At 37.0% G+C, this 16,166-nt stretch overlaps 1 protein-coding gene across 5 annotated transcripts in view; it reads left to right on the plus strand.

The window, feature by feature from the left end:
* Positions 1 to 16,166, plus strand: part of GTDC1 (glycosyltransferase like domain containing 1) — a 375,327-nt gene that overhangs the window by 243,477 nt on the left and 115,684 nt on the right. For all 5 annotated transcript variants that reach the window (XM_075000592.1, XM_075000589.1, XM_075000591.1 and 2 more), the window contains one exon: positions 14,869 to 15,246. In XM_075000592.1, coding sequence (XP_074856693.1) covers positions 14,869 to 15,246 — 378 coding nt within the window. The remainder of the gene's footprint in view (positions 1 to 14,868; positions 15,247 to 16,166) is intronic.

Here is a 16,166-nt window from a genome sequence, read left to right on the forward strand (position 1 = left end):
TACCTGTAAGATATAAGTAGGGGTTAGCTTCACTGTTTGTTGCCAGTGTGAACTGCCAATAATCTGCCAAAAAGCAGCTGGTTGGCAAAATCTTTGAAATGGTTAGCTTTTATGCTTGCACAAAACATTCAACCCTGATTCATATGAGAAGGTACAATAAACCAACTCTTTGATGTTGGATTAACTGAAACATATTACTGATATATGGTATACAGTTTATATGGATTGTGTACACTGTGCAAGATATATGGATACCTATTAAATGTAACTTGATATGTAATTATTTAGGACAGATATTGTTTTCAGTATTCACTGTGAATAGAATCACAGTTTCTCCATAGGTTTAAAATAAGGTTGTGTATACCAGAATACTGCTTGTTTAATTAATAAAGGAATGATCTGAAAATGTCAAATATCTGACATCTCCCTATAGTTCATAATTTTAAAGTCTTTTCTTTTCAGAATAATTTATACATTACATAAACTTAAGTTTTTCATTCAAGTATCATTTCAAGAATGGCAAGCTTAAATATTGGAGGCCATAGGGAAACATAATATTACAATAATGTTCTTTGGTGCGGTTTGGAAGGTTTTAGGAAACATTTGGAAGTATTTTTCTCATAGAGTCATTTAACTATTGAAGTGTTATGATAGCATTCCCTTCTGCATTGCATATATTACAAAAGAGTCATTTAAAGGGGACATCCATTTTAAATATCTGATTAGAGGGATTTCCATAGACCAGGAAATTATAGAATGTGGTATTCTGGTATGAGTTTGCTTATTTAACTGCATTTGTTAAAATTAAAGGTGTAGGTGATTTGAGGTGTGATATCAGTTTCATACACCCATTTATTTCCAGGCTTGTTTAGCAGAATGAAAATCTGTACTCTTTGTAAACTTTATTTTCTAAATAAACACTAGAGAGCTGAGTTGTTTTACAAGATTTGAACATGAGTGGAACCAACTTTATTGGAGTCCAATGCTGTTCTCATAATTTTAAAGTTAAATGTGACCATTTAAAAAAAAATTGTGGTCCATTCTTTTAAAACTCTGCAAATATGGAACATACCTCAACAAGTTCTAAACAACTGTCAAGTGTGAACTAACTGGAATTATTCAGAATACTGATAACCATTCTGCAACCTTTTAATGTTAATGTGTAGGCATTTTATATATATAGTTTTTAATAGTGAAGTAAAATTACTATTTTGAAAAATACAGGAATAAGCTCCAAGATTGCCTTAAAGAAACTACATATTTCTATCTTGACAATGTCTAGGTGCTCTCTCCTTACAACTGTATGGTAGAATATTCCAGTTTTATGTAGCAGTTGTTGAGTCACCTCTTACTTTCCCAATCAATTTTATAAAGTTTTATTCATGCTTGTGACTTTGACATTAATTTGGAAAATAAATACAAGTGGTATGCATTTTGCAGAAGATTGGCATTTTGTTCACTTATTTGTCACGTAATTACTATGTGTCTCTGAAAACTGGTAATAGTTACTTTTTGACATATTAGAAGAATTTGAGACATAAGCATTCATAAATAAAATATTTAGGGTGATATCCTAGTTCTTTTGAAGTTGATGGGAGTTTTCTCACTCACTGGAAGTGGTGCAAGGATTTCACTGTCAAAATACTAAAACACAAAGTAATCACTGTTTATCTTTGGTGACCTAAAGTGATTAAGGTATTTTTGAAGTCATTTTTCAGCCTGGGGTAAATATATTATGTAACAAAATGGAATTATTAATAATCCTGCAGGCAGGAGATTAGAATAGACATGGTTGTAGCTGGCTTTGTGTATTATAAGAAAAAGCAACACAAAAAAAGTCAAAACTAAGAATATATCTATAATGCCATATTTGTTTTGGACTAGTTTCTGTCATCTTCTATGCAGAACAGGAGCAGTTCCATGGCAGAAACTTTTCAGAAAATGGTGTTACCATACTGTGTAAGAAGAAGGCTTGATGAATGCTGTAGTTAAAACCCTTGTTGGCTGAAACTACATAGCAGGCCAACTTTACAATGTATTTTCAGCAGTATCTTCAGTGCTAGAAATTCAGGAGCTGTAGTCGCATAAAGAATTTTCAGATAGAAAACTCACATGCACATTTGGACACAGCTTTGCTGCTCCTTCCTCCATTTTGATCCAGGGATGATTTAGGCCAGTGTTAAAATAAAAGGCACTTGTATTTGTTCAAACAAACCAGGTTGCTGAGCAGAGGTGACAACGCTAAGAAAAGAAATGTGGGGTTTTTTAGGGGTTTTTGGAGACTCAGTCCCAGGATATTGGGGATTCTTCCTCAGAAAATATTTGGAAATTAGATAGAGGGTAAAATTTCCAAGACACAAAGTGACTAAAGAACTTTAACCCCATTTCAAAAGTGACTTAGGTACTTATGAGCCTTTTTTCAAGGCAAATTCCTGATATTTCAGTTGCTTCTTGAGTCAGCATCTAATGAAAACGATTAATTACAGGTGATATTCTCACAGGGTGGATTTCTATCTCCTTTTTCTTTCTGTACTTCCTGCTTACCTTTTTCTTCCTGTTTTCTTCTCCATTTTTCTCTCCTCTACCATTTGTCTCCTGTTCACTTCTCTTTTATTTCCTTTCTTCTTCTCTGTTCCCCTGTTCTGTTCTTTTTTACTTGTGATTTCTCATCTCTGTGCCTCTATTGTCCTGCAGACCAAGTAGCTCATCTGGACTTAGCATCTTGTGCCATAAATATTACAAGTGAAGCTAGCACGGCCTTTTCTTAGTCAGTGTCTAGCTAGACTGTGTAGAGCAAACATGCCATAAGATTGACCCATGGTATTGTATGCATCTAAATTATTGCAGAACAGCACATCAGCCAAACAATCTGTATGCGTGATGATATTTCAGAGAGAAAGTGGGACCTCATACTCACTTACATGCCTCAGAGGTTCCATTTCCCTGAACTTGTTCATTTCCTAGAGTGGCTTTCTGGAAGAGAACGCTGACTTAAGGAGCAGCATTGGGATGTCCTTCCATATCTCAAGTGAGAGTAATACTCTGGTTCCTCAGTACCCACCAAAAGGAAGTACCTAGAACACCATGTAAAGGTATTGAAGGGATCCACTCCTTTATACTCCTAATGAGGAGTTCTGGAAAAGGTAGACGTTCTATGCCAGAGACTTATTAGGAGGCTTAATCTTGATTTAGCTCATAGTCTGCCCTTTTTTGTCTCATTTCTTCTTTTCCCTCTGCTCTCTCCCCTTTCCTTTCATTTCTTGTCCCTGGGCCATGAGTCCTCCTAATACTATCCTTCAAATGGCATTGCCTCTAATGTAATTCAGAAACTGTCACAGTGGACATTATTTGTGATGGATAATCTATTTGCTACACAGGATGAGATGCATCGATTGCTATAGAGCAGGAAGTGGAAAGAAAGTAGTACACAACCTCACCAAAACGTACTGTGAAGTGAAGAAATTCAGAGGCATCCCCACATATTCAGTGGAATCTGTTAAATGATTAGATCATTAGAATAGATAATTGCTTTATTTTTTATTTAGTGCCCCACTTTTAAAGGCTTGAGTACAATCACATTCCTGCTGATTGCAATGCAATACAATGTTATAGAAATCACACTGAAAACAGTGAGAGTCTTGCTTGTTTCACCCCAGGCCTAGTGAAGATATATCAGAACAAAATATGGTAGAAGTAGTCCTGAGGAGGGTACAAACAGTATCACTTTCAATGCTGTTCACTGATTTATGTCATTACTTTGGGGGTGGATATAGAATTACATACTAATTAGCATTGCCATCTGCCCCATTTTGACCAGCATTATTTTGATTTTATGACCATTGTACTGTACCCTTAGCACATCATGCAAAGTGCCACTAAAAATGCCCAGTTGCTTTGATATTTGTGTATTTCTTTGGTTAGTTATACAGGTACATGCATTCATAGTTGTAGTAATTTCACATTGTTATGGTAATTGTGGATCCTGCTTTGCTGAGGCTCTCAACAGAAAGAAAAGAAGGGACTGTGGAATTTCCTAGTACCTGAGAAGGGCATTGCAATATCTGTAGTTGCAGGCTGTAGATGTACTATCTTTCACAAAACTTATGACCCACAAGGATTCCAGGTATCATAATCATATAAGCACTGCAGGGACTCCAGCACTGGTTTAAACCAATACTTCACAGAATTACCATTAATGAATATCTTAAAAATAAGAATGTATATCAAAACATCAATGCACACTTCGTAATAATGGTAAAAAACCCACCAACAACAGTAGTAACAGGTAAGGACATTCCCAGACAAAAATGTTGTTAAACTAGAATTTAGATTATGTATAAACAAGAGCAGATACTTGGGGGAAGGATGTAACAGCTACTGTGAAGTGAAATTGCTGCAATTCTGAGGCCTGGGGCAGAGGTCTTCTCTTGCTCTCACCCTAACCTTAACCCTGAAAAAATTCAGGCATTAAGGGGCTGGCAATAGAGAAGGTTTTGCTGACAGAGGCATGTCTACACGGCCTGTTTAGTGCCAGTAGCAGCTTCTGCTGGCAATGAGATCTTGCACAGCTATGCTAATTAGCTGTACAATTATGCTAATGAGCAGCTATTTGCAATTGCGAGACTGCTCATTATCAGGAAGCTTCCGGCATCATCCATCCATGTAGACCCATCCTCTGTCTCCTCACTTCTCAAATATGTGTTGAAACTCCCCTGAACTCAGCTTACTTAGGCTTTTCTCAAGACCCAAATTTAATCTATGGAGAGCTGCTGTTCCCATGTATACAAGTGTTACTGAAGTAGATCTAATTTTCTTACCTTTTAATATAAGTTTGTCCACAGAACATTCAGGTCTATTTAAAGTATATAAGTGAGAATAAATAAAGACATGGAAGATCTGAATTTTTTAAATTGAGGTCTTTTTTTCTAGTTTATGTTTGTTCTAAGAAGTTGTACTTGTTTACTGAGAAGAGCTCTTCAAAACAGTGTGCAGTACACAGTCCAGAACTTCTTCCCTCATAATTTGATCTAAGCTAAAACAGCACTCCAGCCAGTGTTTCTAATGTGTTTTTTATTCAACTGACAATGACATCATTATCTTTCCATTCTTTTATTGTTGTTGTTGCTTTTAATAAAATAGTGCACAGATTGACTGTTGGTGCCAATAAAGGAAACTGATTCCCATAAGTGATTTTTCATTAGGGTAAATGAGGTGTTGTGAATAAACACATGCGCTATAACATGACAACATGTTATGAAGAAAGAATGTAAAATGCACATTTTCTACTACAAGTGAATGTGCATAGGTTTATTGGCACAGCAGTTTCATAGCATAAATGTTAAGAAAATGTACACTGTACAGACTCAGAAGACCAAAAAATCTGGCAGATAAAATGGCAGACATTCAGATTGACACTCAAAATGACTTTTAGTATGTTACGAGATTTCTATCATGTAGTTAGGAGTGCTTGAGTTTACTTAATTTTAAACCATTGTTCTATCATATCAACCAGGCATCTATAACAATATGCACCAAATTGACAGGTTATATTATTTGCTCTCTCCTCAAGGTTTAAATTTCTCTACAATTTTTATAAATAGGCATGGTAGAATTGGATTTTTATTTTATAATTGTGATGGATAATAGCAATGTTTATTTTCAAGCATATATTTAGATTTTTATCATTCAGAATTTTTCAGATGTGCAGACTTATGAGGTTTTGTAATATTTTTCAATTTGATCCATTTAAATTTTCATACTTGATGACATTGAGAGGTCAGACAATTATTTAATGACCGTAGATGCTGACAGTCACAAAGGTAAAGCTTCCAAACTATTAAAGTTCAAATTGCCAACTTCTTAGAAGTTCTGCTGTAGATATGTTCTCCCAATGTACTGTTCCAGCTCTTTGCGGACCTCAAGTGAACCACCCAATGGCCACAAGGCCCAGTAAGGTACAAAGGCACCAGGGCAGGTTTATTGCCATCAGTGCATAGGAGCACCTGGTAAATTGTACTGGGCTACCAAGATGTGACAAAGGAGGCAGATCAGTGAATAGGCGGGACTTTCCATTCCCCCACTTGGCTGGACAAAGATACTTTAAGGTACATTTTGACAACCTGATACAAATAAGTCTGGCAATCCTCAATATTCAGATTCCAGTGGTTTTTCTAGAAGCATTTTCTTATTCTATCAAAACATTTCCAGTATTATCAATGGAAGTATTTTTCATTGATTTGTGTATGATGAAATTGATATTTATCAGCATTTGCCTATAAGAAACTAATCTTTTTACAAGCCTCTTTATAGAGATGTTTAACTATGACTGTTTGTCATAGAAACCAATAAAATTTTGAATTAAAGAAAGAAGAAAATATAGTCTCTTACTTTTTTAGAAGCAGCCTCTGGTATTAGAATTAGAATAGAAGTGGCTTCTACCGAAACAGCAGCTTTAAAATATATAATCCATGTTTGATTATCTTCTGCTTTAAAAACCTAAAAATGCTGACGTATGACTATGTGATGTGCAGCCAAGGATTGGACAGGTCTTGTGAACCCAGGTGGCACAACTGGGTAGGAAACAGCCAAGCTAGTTTTGCCCCTTCTCCAATAACACAGTCCACAGTTCCCAGAGGTAAAAGACTTGTTTTTTTGGTGGTGGACCTTTGGCACATGTGATAGAATGAGATCTTGTGGCTGAGGTGAGAGCTTATAGTCCTCAGCAGCCAAGATCTCTGTGCCGCTGCACTCTCTGTTCCCCAGTGAGTAGGGAAGGGTGATGGGACTCAGAGATAGCTGAATCCTGGGGGGTAGGTTGAAGAGAGCCTACCCCACATTATGGTGGTGTGCTAGGGAGCTCTGTAACTTTGGGATTAGTTACAGGTTATACAGTAAAAAGTCCTGTAATTGCCACAGTGAAACCTACTATCTCATATAGGAGAGTATAGCTGATGGACGGGTGGCACCCTCCCCTGTCTTAAATTTTAATAAAGCTTGTGGCCTGACACTTAATTCCATGCATGTGTCTGTCCTCATTTTGCTGTTGTGTCCATATCAGTGTTATGCAGAAAGGCTAAACTTTCTATGATATTAAACTTCATGAAATACAGCAAAAATCCTAATACTTCTCAGCACCTTTGCATCATCTGAGCTGAAAGATTTCACATGTACACAATTACCTATTTTATGTATTAGGAAAATCCATCCATAATAGAAATAAAATGCTCAGGTTCTTTGTTCTTTTATTTTTGTGCATATATAACCCTCTGCTAGCTAGTGATATCTCAGTTTTCTTTCCTGGTGATCAGGTGTAAGGCAGTGGCTGTCAAATGGGCACAACTGGTCAGGAGGCCAACTGGTATCGGGGCATTCTAGGGCAATGGATAGGGTTCTTGCAGGTGTCAGTAGTCAGAAGAACCAATCCAGCAGGCCAGGTCAACAGGTGAGGGAGGTGAGTTTGGTGAGGTGGTAAGGCAGGTTCTGGTGAGGCTTCAGGAAAGCATGTCAAGGTCAGGCTTCACAGCAGGGCAGTATGGTAAGGCATTCGAGGCAGTGATCAGCAGGCAATGGACTGCTTTTCAGACAGCTTGCTCTTCCTGCTGGGTTCTTTATATAGCCCTTTGTGTATATCTAGTGTATGGCAATGTCAGGCAACGGTGGACATGAAACTGCCAGTGTCTGCACTGAACCCCTCCGCTGTCTGGCTCTTTTCCCCCTTACAGACTACCTCACATCTGTATAGATGGTCTGATGATGTTGATCGCTTTAGCTGGAATTACATGCAACCGAAGAATATTTCACAGTGTTAATCTGGGCAGAGTGTCAAATGTCTTTTGAAAATCAATTAAGCTGATGAAGAGAAGAGCTTGCAATTCTATACATTCTTCTCTGCTGGTCCTTAGTGTGAATATCCAATATATACAGGATTTCTTGAGCTTGACTCCAGCCTATTCCTCTCTAAGGCTGGGTCTACACTTGCCCCCAACTTCAAAGTGGTAAGCAGGGCCATGGGAGATTACTAATGAAGTGCTAATGAGTGAAAATTTTAAAATAGAACATGGCAAATAAAAGCAAATTTTGAGGAGTAAAGGGACTTTGAAGTAGCACGGGCACTTTGAAGTGCCCACAGCTACACACATGCCGGCACTTCGAAGTTTGAAGCTTCAAAGTTGCCACGGGGGAAATTAACCTAATGATGTGCTGCGTATTCACCTCAGCACTTCATTAGTAATCTCTTATGGCCTTGATTACTATGCCCCCCACTTCAAAATTGGGGGCAAGTGTAGACAAGCCCTAAGCATTACATTTACTGACTCTTACGTCCCGTGTAATGTCACACTGCAGAATGCTTTTCCAATAATACAGAGTAGCAGAACTCCTTTCCAGTTCTTACAGTCAATGAGATTACCCTTTTGGGGGTATTCCGACAATGATTCAGTGCTTCCATTGGTACAAGGAGAAGGGTGTTCTTATTTCCAAACTTAATTGAACAGCTCCATCAGTTTCAGTAGGAGAGTGGTATCAAGTCCTTTTGGCATTTCTGCTATAATTTAATCATCTACCATCACTTTGTAGTTTGCAGCATATATTCTGACATCTCTATCAGGCTGATCTTAATGTGAGACTGACCAGGTTCACATGTTGCATCAGAATCTTGTTCTCAGGTGGAACTGAGTCTATGGAGAATGTGTCTGAAACGCTCCTTATCTGTTTTTCTGTACTACATAGGTTATAAACATTTTTCCATCTTTGCTTTTTATTTGCCCACGTTAGTAAACAGCTCTGTAATTTCCTATCACAGCAGCAACTTCAGTTGTATATCTGCATCATGTCTCTATCTATCTGTCCTTGCGTTGCTTTTTTTTTGCTGCTTTGTCTGCTTTCTTATACTCCATCCTTATTTTTTTCCAGTCACTCATTAATCTGAGCATTCTGAAGTTTTCCTTTAAGTACATTTGTTTCCTTAATAAGATGCCATGTCCAGTTCTTTATTAAATTCTTGCTCTATGTTGATATCCAGCTGTCACTGCTTCAACTTAAGCTAACTGTCTCTGAGCACTATCCATTTTTCTTCAGGTACAGTTAGGGTATCACCTTCCTCTGTCTTGGGCAGTGCCTCAAATCTGGTTCTTAGTTCAGGTTGAAATTTCTCGTAGAAGTTCTTTGTTTTTAGGTTTGTATTTCTGATTTTTTGTATATTTTATGTTTATAGTCAATCTTTCTCAATTTTAATTTCAGTTCATTAATGTGAAGATTGTAGTTGATGTTAGTATCTGCTGTTCAGTATGGTCTTACATCCTGGACTGATTACTTGAATGTTGAGCTAATGCAGATGTGGGATATCTGATTTTTATGTATGTGTTGCGGGAACAGGGTACTTGCAAGGACTAGGTGAAACATCAACCACAGTTCAGTAAGTCTCTGCCATTTTGGAAGATGATTCCTCATTGCTCTTTCCATGTCTTGGTTGTTGTGTCCTATTTGATCATTAAAATCACCTTTCACAAGGATCAGAAGGAACAGCTAGATATATGTGGCTCATATAATCCAGATGCCAATGCACAAACTCCCACACGAACCTAGTAAATGGAAACCAACTGATTTGAGAAAATTAGGGCACCTGAAAGAGATCTTAAGAAGAAACCTGAACAGGAAGGGCAGAGCAGTTGATCTCAGTGTCTTAGAGTAAAAAGAAAAGGCAGCAAGTGATAAATAGGAATGAGAGAGGCTGCTCCCCTGAGTGCCAGCACGGAGAAGAGAAGGATATAATGTAAGATAAAAGACATTATGGGAAGTATACTGCAAAAGGATGTAAAGACTATAACTATAAATGATCCATGAGGATTTTTATTAAGGTTGGGAAAAATGGTTCTAATTTTTTTTTGTCACAACAGATAACTAAGACCTAATGTATTGTTTGTTTGTTTGTTTATTTGTTTGAAGATCTCATACCCTTCTGAACTGTTTTTGTAATCCAGGATCCAACAACCTCCTACCCATCTTCCCATCTTGGTTGTTTTACACTGTATTATTATACCCTGTCTTTGATGCTATGCCATGAATTTCAAAGAGGGATCTTGGAAAGTTTGGTGATCTCCAAAAATACTGACTTCAGCTGAAATTGTCTGTCACTTCAAGATCACTCAGATGCAATGTACCCTTCACACAGAAAAATCACAAAAGTAACCGAGATTTTAAAGAAACAAAAGTCAGCTTGGACTTAATAGAGACCGTTGGAACTGTTGAGAGCCAATAATGGATAACAAGGTCTGCTGAGTGCAAAACCATCCCTGAACTGTGTCAGGGAAAGGGATGAGAAAAAGAATAGCGAATGACAGCAGAAAAGGCATTGTCTGACTCTTCTTTAAGCATGATGTGACATTGGGCAAATCATTTTATCTGCATCATATTCTACACACCTGTAAAGTGAGGATAATAATATATTCCCCCATAGAGTTGTCAGGAGACTTAATTCATCAATGTTTGTAAATATGCTTTGAGATCTTTGGCTGGACAGTCCAATGGAAATTCTATACATTTATTTTCTGTTTGTTGAGATTCAATTAATCCCAGGGACACATCTGCCAGAGAGGAGATTACATTTAGAGGGAGGTAGAAAAGTACATCAGACTGTTGTAAGTTTGGAAGAGAAGGATTTATGTGGATTTTGAGGAGAGACTGAGTTGGGGTGAAGAACTTCTTTAAAAATGATCATGATCAGATAGAGTAAGTTTAGCAAATTTCCATTTTAGCAGATTTCCTTTTCTCATTTCAATCAATTTGTTTAAGCATCATGAAGAGCTTTAGCTGGTGGTCAGGAAAAATAATGTCCTCTACATCATTCCGACTATGTTAACAACATAGGTTATAGTATACGTGATTTACAATGGGCTATGTAGTCTCACAGGAATTATAAATGTTACAACCAGGTACAGCTTTTTAGACATGTACGAAAGGTCAAATGTCGAAACTAGTTTGCAGCAAACATCTTTCGAACAAGGTCCAAAAATGAATTATTTTACATGAGTTTTATGTATTCCAGTTATGACTATTCATTGGTTTGTGCCTACATTCTTTATCACGTCTTCACTAGGGTTAATAAAATACACAACACTTCTTTATGCCAAAACAAAGGAAGTGAATGAAGATAACTTGGTCAAAAGTTACCCATGAAATAATTTTTTTTCCAAAAAGCATTTAAGTGAATTGGTGCACTAAAACATTTAAAAATTGTCAAAATAATAAACATGCTGGCTGTGTCTACACTACAAAAATGACTTTGAAGTTGAGCATCTACACACACCCTACTTCAAAGTTAAACTTTGAAGCAAGGCACTACTCCATTCCTGAGAATGGAGTAAGGACTTCAAACTACTTTAATGTTAACTTCGAAGTCAGGGAAAATGTGGGTAGACTTTCTTCTGGCTACTTCGAAGTAGTGCCTAACTTTGAAGTTAGTTCCTAGTGTAGACACACCCTCTGTGTGTAATGCTAGCAAATAGCACATAATTGATTGAACACACACACACGTTACATAAAGAATATTAAATAGTTTATTCCAAAGAGAAATTGGTGAATAATATAAAAAAATTTTGTAATGACAGGTGAGATTTATGACAACTGAAAACTGGGCAAGAAAAAAAATCTTCTGAGCTGGGGCAGTGTATGACTGGAGAGCAAAGATAACATATTAGGAAGGTAGAGGAAGAGGGCAGTTGCACCTGTCAGATTTCAGTGGACTATTTTCAAAAATACTCTACCCAAATTATGTCATGGCCACATTGTAAGGTAAACATCATTTGGAAAATCTTTTTTTTTTCTTTTTAACTTCCTCACATAGTTTTTATAGTAGTGGAAACAGGACTAACAGTTGGCTTGCTCCTCCATAGTAATTGTGACTAGTTTCAGACAGAATTAAGCTGGAGACCCTTTGACTTTTGATTCATTGCTAGTAGTACCTGCACAACTTCAAAGTGCACTTACTCCCAAAAAATAGAAGTACATAATGAGTGATGGGACGGGTCAGTCATTTGTGTGTGCCTAGGGTCTTGGATGAGATTGTATTCAGGGCAGCTAGTCCCTCCTGCTGTTCACACTGCTACATCTACACTTTTATTTTTAATATGCTGTGTTGAGCAGAGCAAACACGGGGGTGTCTCTTCTTGCTAGAAACACATCCCTGACACAAAGTATCAACATACACTCAATGCATTACTGTGGATCCCTGCCACATCTTTCAGGTGTGACAGCAGACTTGTGCAGTCAGTTGTGTGGTGTGCTACAGAGAGGGCTAGGAAAATAGGAATGTCTGCCTGTCCTCTAATGTATAAGTGCCACCAAAGCACTGATCTGAATCTGGATTGTGCTGGGTCTAGAATACTACCGCACTTTCTCCCTCTCTCTCTCTCTCTCTCTCTCTCTGTTTATAGATAAAATCATATGATTAGTGTGAAATGTAGGCAAATAATATCCTGATAATCACATTTGTTCACAGAAAGCTAATACAGTGTATTAGGTTGGCCAGGGGTATGATGTTACTTTTTAAAATAGATATTTTTCCAAGAAGTGCATATGACTTTTGATTTGATAAGATCATACCTTATTGTTTACTGGTAATGGTAAACAGTCCTGATATGAGACTGAAATAGCTCTTTTTAGCAGTGATAAACAGGCACCTTCATCTAGCTGGAAAGGGTTCACCTCCGAGACTGGTTTGGGAACGTCTCTTGTCTGTAATACGTACTATTGATTTGGATGAGTATATTGAATATGAAAATCAGGATTTTCAGAAGATGTCTACAGTACAGTATAAAAAAAATGGGGAGCACTTTAATTAGAACCAAAAGAATTTAAATGACTGGATTGGTAAGTGGAAAGTACAGCTTAATGTTGGTAAATTTCAAATGTTTTGGAGGTAACAACCCACAATACTGAGTATACTTTAAATAGAATGCTTATACAGCATCCTGACTCAGAAGAGAAATTTGAGGATTAATTCAAACAAATCCTAAAAGCAATTAGTCAAGTGTATGGCTGCTGTAAACTTCTGACGTCAGTGTGTGTAGAATTTTGGTATAATTTCAGGGCCATTTATTTTGCCTTTAAAGAGACTAAATTGCAGGGTAACATGGATGAATCCAGGGTTTAAAAACAGTTGATCTGAGAAAGACTAAAGAAGTAGTTCATTGCCAATTCAGAAATGAAGGTTTCAGTGTCATTCAGTAAAAGTACGTAGAATTGTGGAAGGAGTTACTAAAATAGAACAAGTGCTTATTCTGGTAAAATCATTCAATGACCAGGCTACACAATCTAAACATTTGGAAATTAAAGGAAACAGGGAACTCAAACTTATTTATCTTAAATTATACTAACCACATGAAATATGTTGCCAAAGAAGGCCACAGAAACAAATAAAGTTTGTGTAACTAACCTTAAGTTACAGATATATATTTATGAAAGAGAAGACTTTGACTGCACAGCTCTGTCACTGAGTCCTACAGTTTGATAATGAACTTAAAAGAGACAAACTGATTGAATGAAGTGGCCTTTTCCTCCTCCTGCATTTCCTGATGATGGCCTATTATTCACAACTACTTAAAAAACAAATATGAAAAGTACACAGCATAAAATGTCACTTTTCAAATAGTACTAAGTCAGCACTGTTTCCTGCACATAACTCTATTAAAATGTACTCTGTTGTTGAGAGACTTTCAGCAGGCAACTGGAGGTATAGTCTGAAAGCATGGCTGGAAGCCAGGAAATTCTGAATTGTAAGACTCTGTGATATTGGCAAAGTCCCTTAATCAGCTGTAAATAAGAATATGGTGGTTGTTCAGACCTGCTGCCTAATAGGGAGAGCCAGGGCAGTTGCTTCTAGCTTGAGAGTGATTCTTATTGTCTCTCCTTTAGAAAGAGTCTTTACTTCTGAGCGTCTGGTTTATAGGGCAACAGAAAGTCTAACCTGTCTACTGCTGCTGCAGTTGCTATAAGAGCCAGTACAGGATTGTGGGTTAAGAGGTATATACTTTTTACTAATATGCAGTGTTCCAAATGTAATTTTCTAACTCAATATGTGTCTTGTTGCTCGGTCCCACTAATTTTTCAAGTGTGGGAACAGATTTCTATACCTTGTGTTGTGGTAAGAAGGCCCTTTACCCTTATTTTAGATGTCAGGAGAAATTTGAAGTGTTCCTCATGTTATAGACCAAATGCAGAACTAAATCCAAATGTTTTTTACCTTATTTGTTACTTATTTTGTGATAATACACTTTTCACATTTGGGTCAGATGATGAGTAATGGGATAAGCAAGTTTTCACTTCCATGCCAGAGGTTCAGGTTTGGCCCAAGTTCTTAGTGAACAAAAAGTGATGTAGGACTGCTGTTCCTTGACCTATATAGGTAGTGACTTCTTCTTCTCAGTCTGCGTTCTACAAGACAGATGTTCAGGTGATATTAAGTCAACCACAGCATTTGGCACTTATTAGCAATTTTACCATCGCCTCTGCAAAAAGAACAACAATTTAATACCTATGGAAACAGAACTTCCTTCTTACTTCTTCAACCTTTTCATATTGGAAGACAATGGTCTGTGAGTGGTGTGGAAGCCATTGTCAATGTCTGTGCTGTAGATGTTCAGTATTTAATAGAGTCCCTCAGGTTTTAGGCCTGCGAGTGCAACCTTTCACAAGTGTTCCATTTGCTGAAATATGAAAGATGTCACACTTACTAAATTCCTGTGAAGTTGTTCCCAGGATCAAAAATGCTGATCTTCCTCTCTTTTAATTCGTAACTAATAAGTTTAAAAGTGCCAACTAAGATTATTTATATCCAGTGTAAAACAATACAGGATTTTTCTTTTTTGATAATAGATTCATGCCAGAGCACAAACTGGCCCATTTGGAGAAGATAACTGGTGTTAAAGGAATTGGAGATACTCGTCTATTTAAGGATCTGCCATTCCAACAAACATATAGAGCCACTGGGAGTTTCATGAAAAACAGCAACTCAGGTCTTGAGTCTGGACTTTGTGAAGCAGAGTCTGGATTTCCTACCACAAAACAAGAAACACTACAAGACCCATTAACACCACTGGAGAAACTGAACAAATCTAAAGCACCAGAAAGTACAAATCAAGAAGTACCTTGTCAAGAAAGAGATAAGCAACATGTGACTTTTAACCCTCGTAATCTCTTGAGTGGAATGGACTATCAGCAGAGACCGTTGCACGTGGTCTGGCCTCACAGGTGGTAAGTGCTACACAAATCAAAATACTATATCTCTGAATGATTTATGAATTTCCTTTCATGCTGTTCATGTGACTAATGTCAAGTATAAATCTATGTGATACATATATATCGTAACAGGTCCTACTTCCTATGTTTAGAATAGAACATCAATAACATCCAAGAATTTACAATACCTTATTTGAATACGTCTTATTATTGTAATCCAGAGATTTATATGTTGATGTTAATGACTGCATTTCAGTGTTTGAGAAAAGTATCCCAAAGTAAAATAAATTATAAATATATTGCTGGTAACTGTTTTTGAAGTGTTTTCATGCAGCAATCTGCTCTTGATACTCAGTGTGTGGCATTATTTGTATTATCTTAATTACTTTAATGTGAGTGATTAAGTTTTAAAATACTAAGTCAAACTACACTACTCATTATTCCATGTCTTCATTATAACGGTACCTGTTCTGTGTTCTAAGTAAATTCATAAAAACGAAAACAAAACACCCATGTTGGAATATTTTTCTCACGGCTAACACAGATATCTAATCACAAAATCTATTCTAAACTGAGGAAAATCTACCATACCAAATAATCACTACAAACATATAAACTTTGTCTTGATTCCAACATAAATTAGGATTTAAAGAGGTAAAATGTCCTGATAATCTTCTGGTATTGGGCATGAACATTTTAATCTAGTTTTTATTCCTCGCAGTTTGTTTAATCTGCATGTGGCCTGATTAGAGTTCACTTCATCCACAGATTATAGTCTGTTTATTGCAGAGATGCTGGGTCGATCAGTAGGTCAGATTTTCAGAGAGCAACTGTCTGCAGGTGAAGCAATAAGTACACTACACCGACAGGGCAAATCGCCTTTGCAGAGGATTTGACTTCCAGCACATTAAAACTCCAGAAGCTCTCCCAGATGA

The sequence above is a fragment of the Carettochelys insculpta genome, chromosome 8 (genome assembly GCF_033958435.1).
Source record: "Carettochelys insculpta isolate YL-2023 chromosome 8, ASM3395843v1, whole genome shotgun sequence".
NCBI classification, from domain to species: domain Eukaryota; kingdom Metazoa; phylum Chordata; order Testudines; family Carettochelyidae; genus Carettochelys; species Carettochelys insculpta.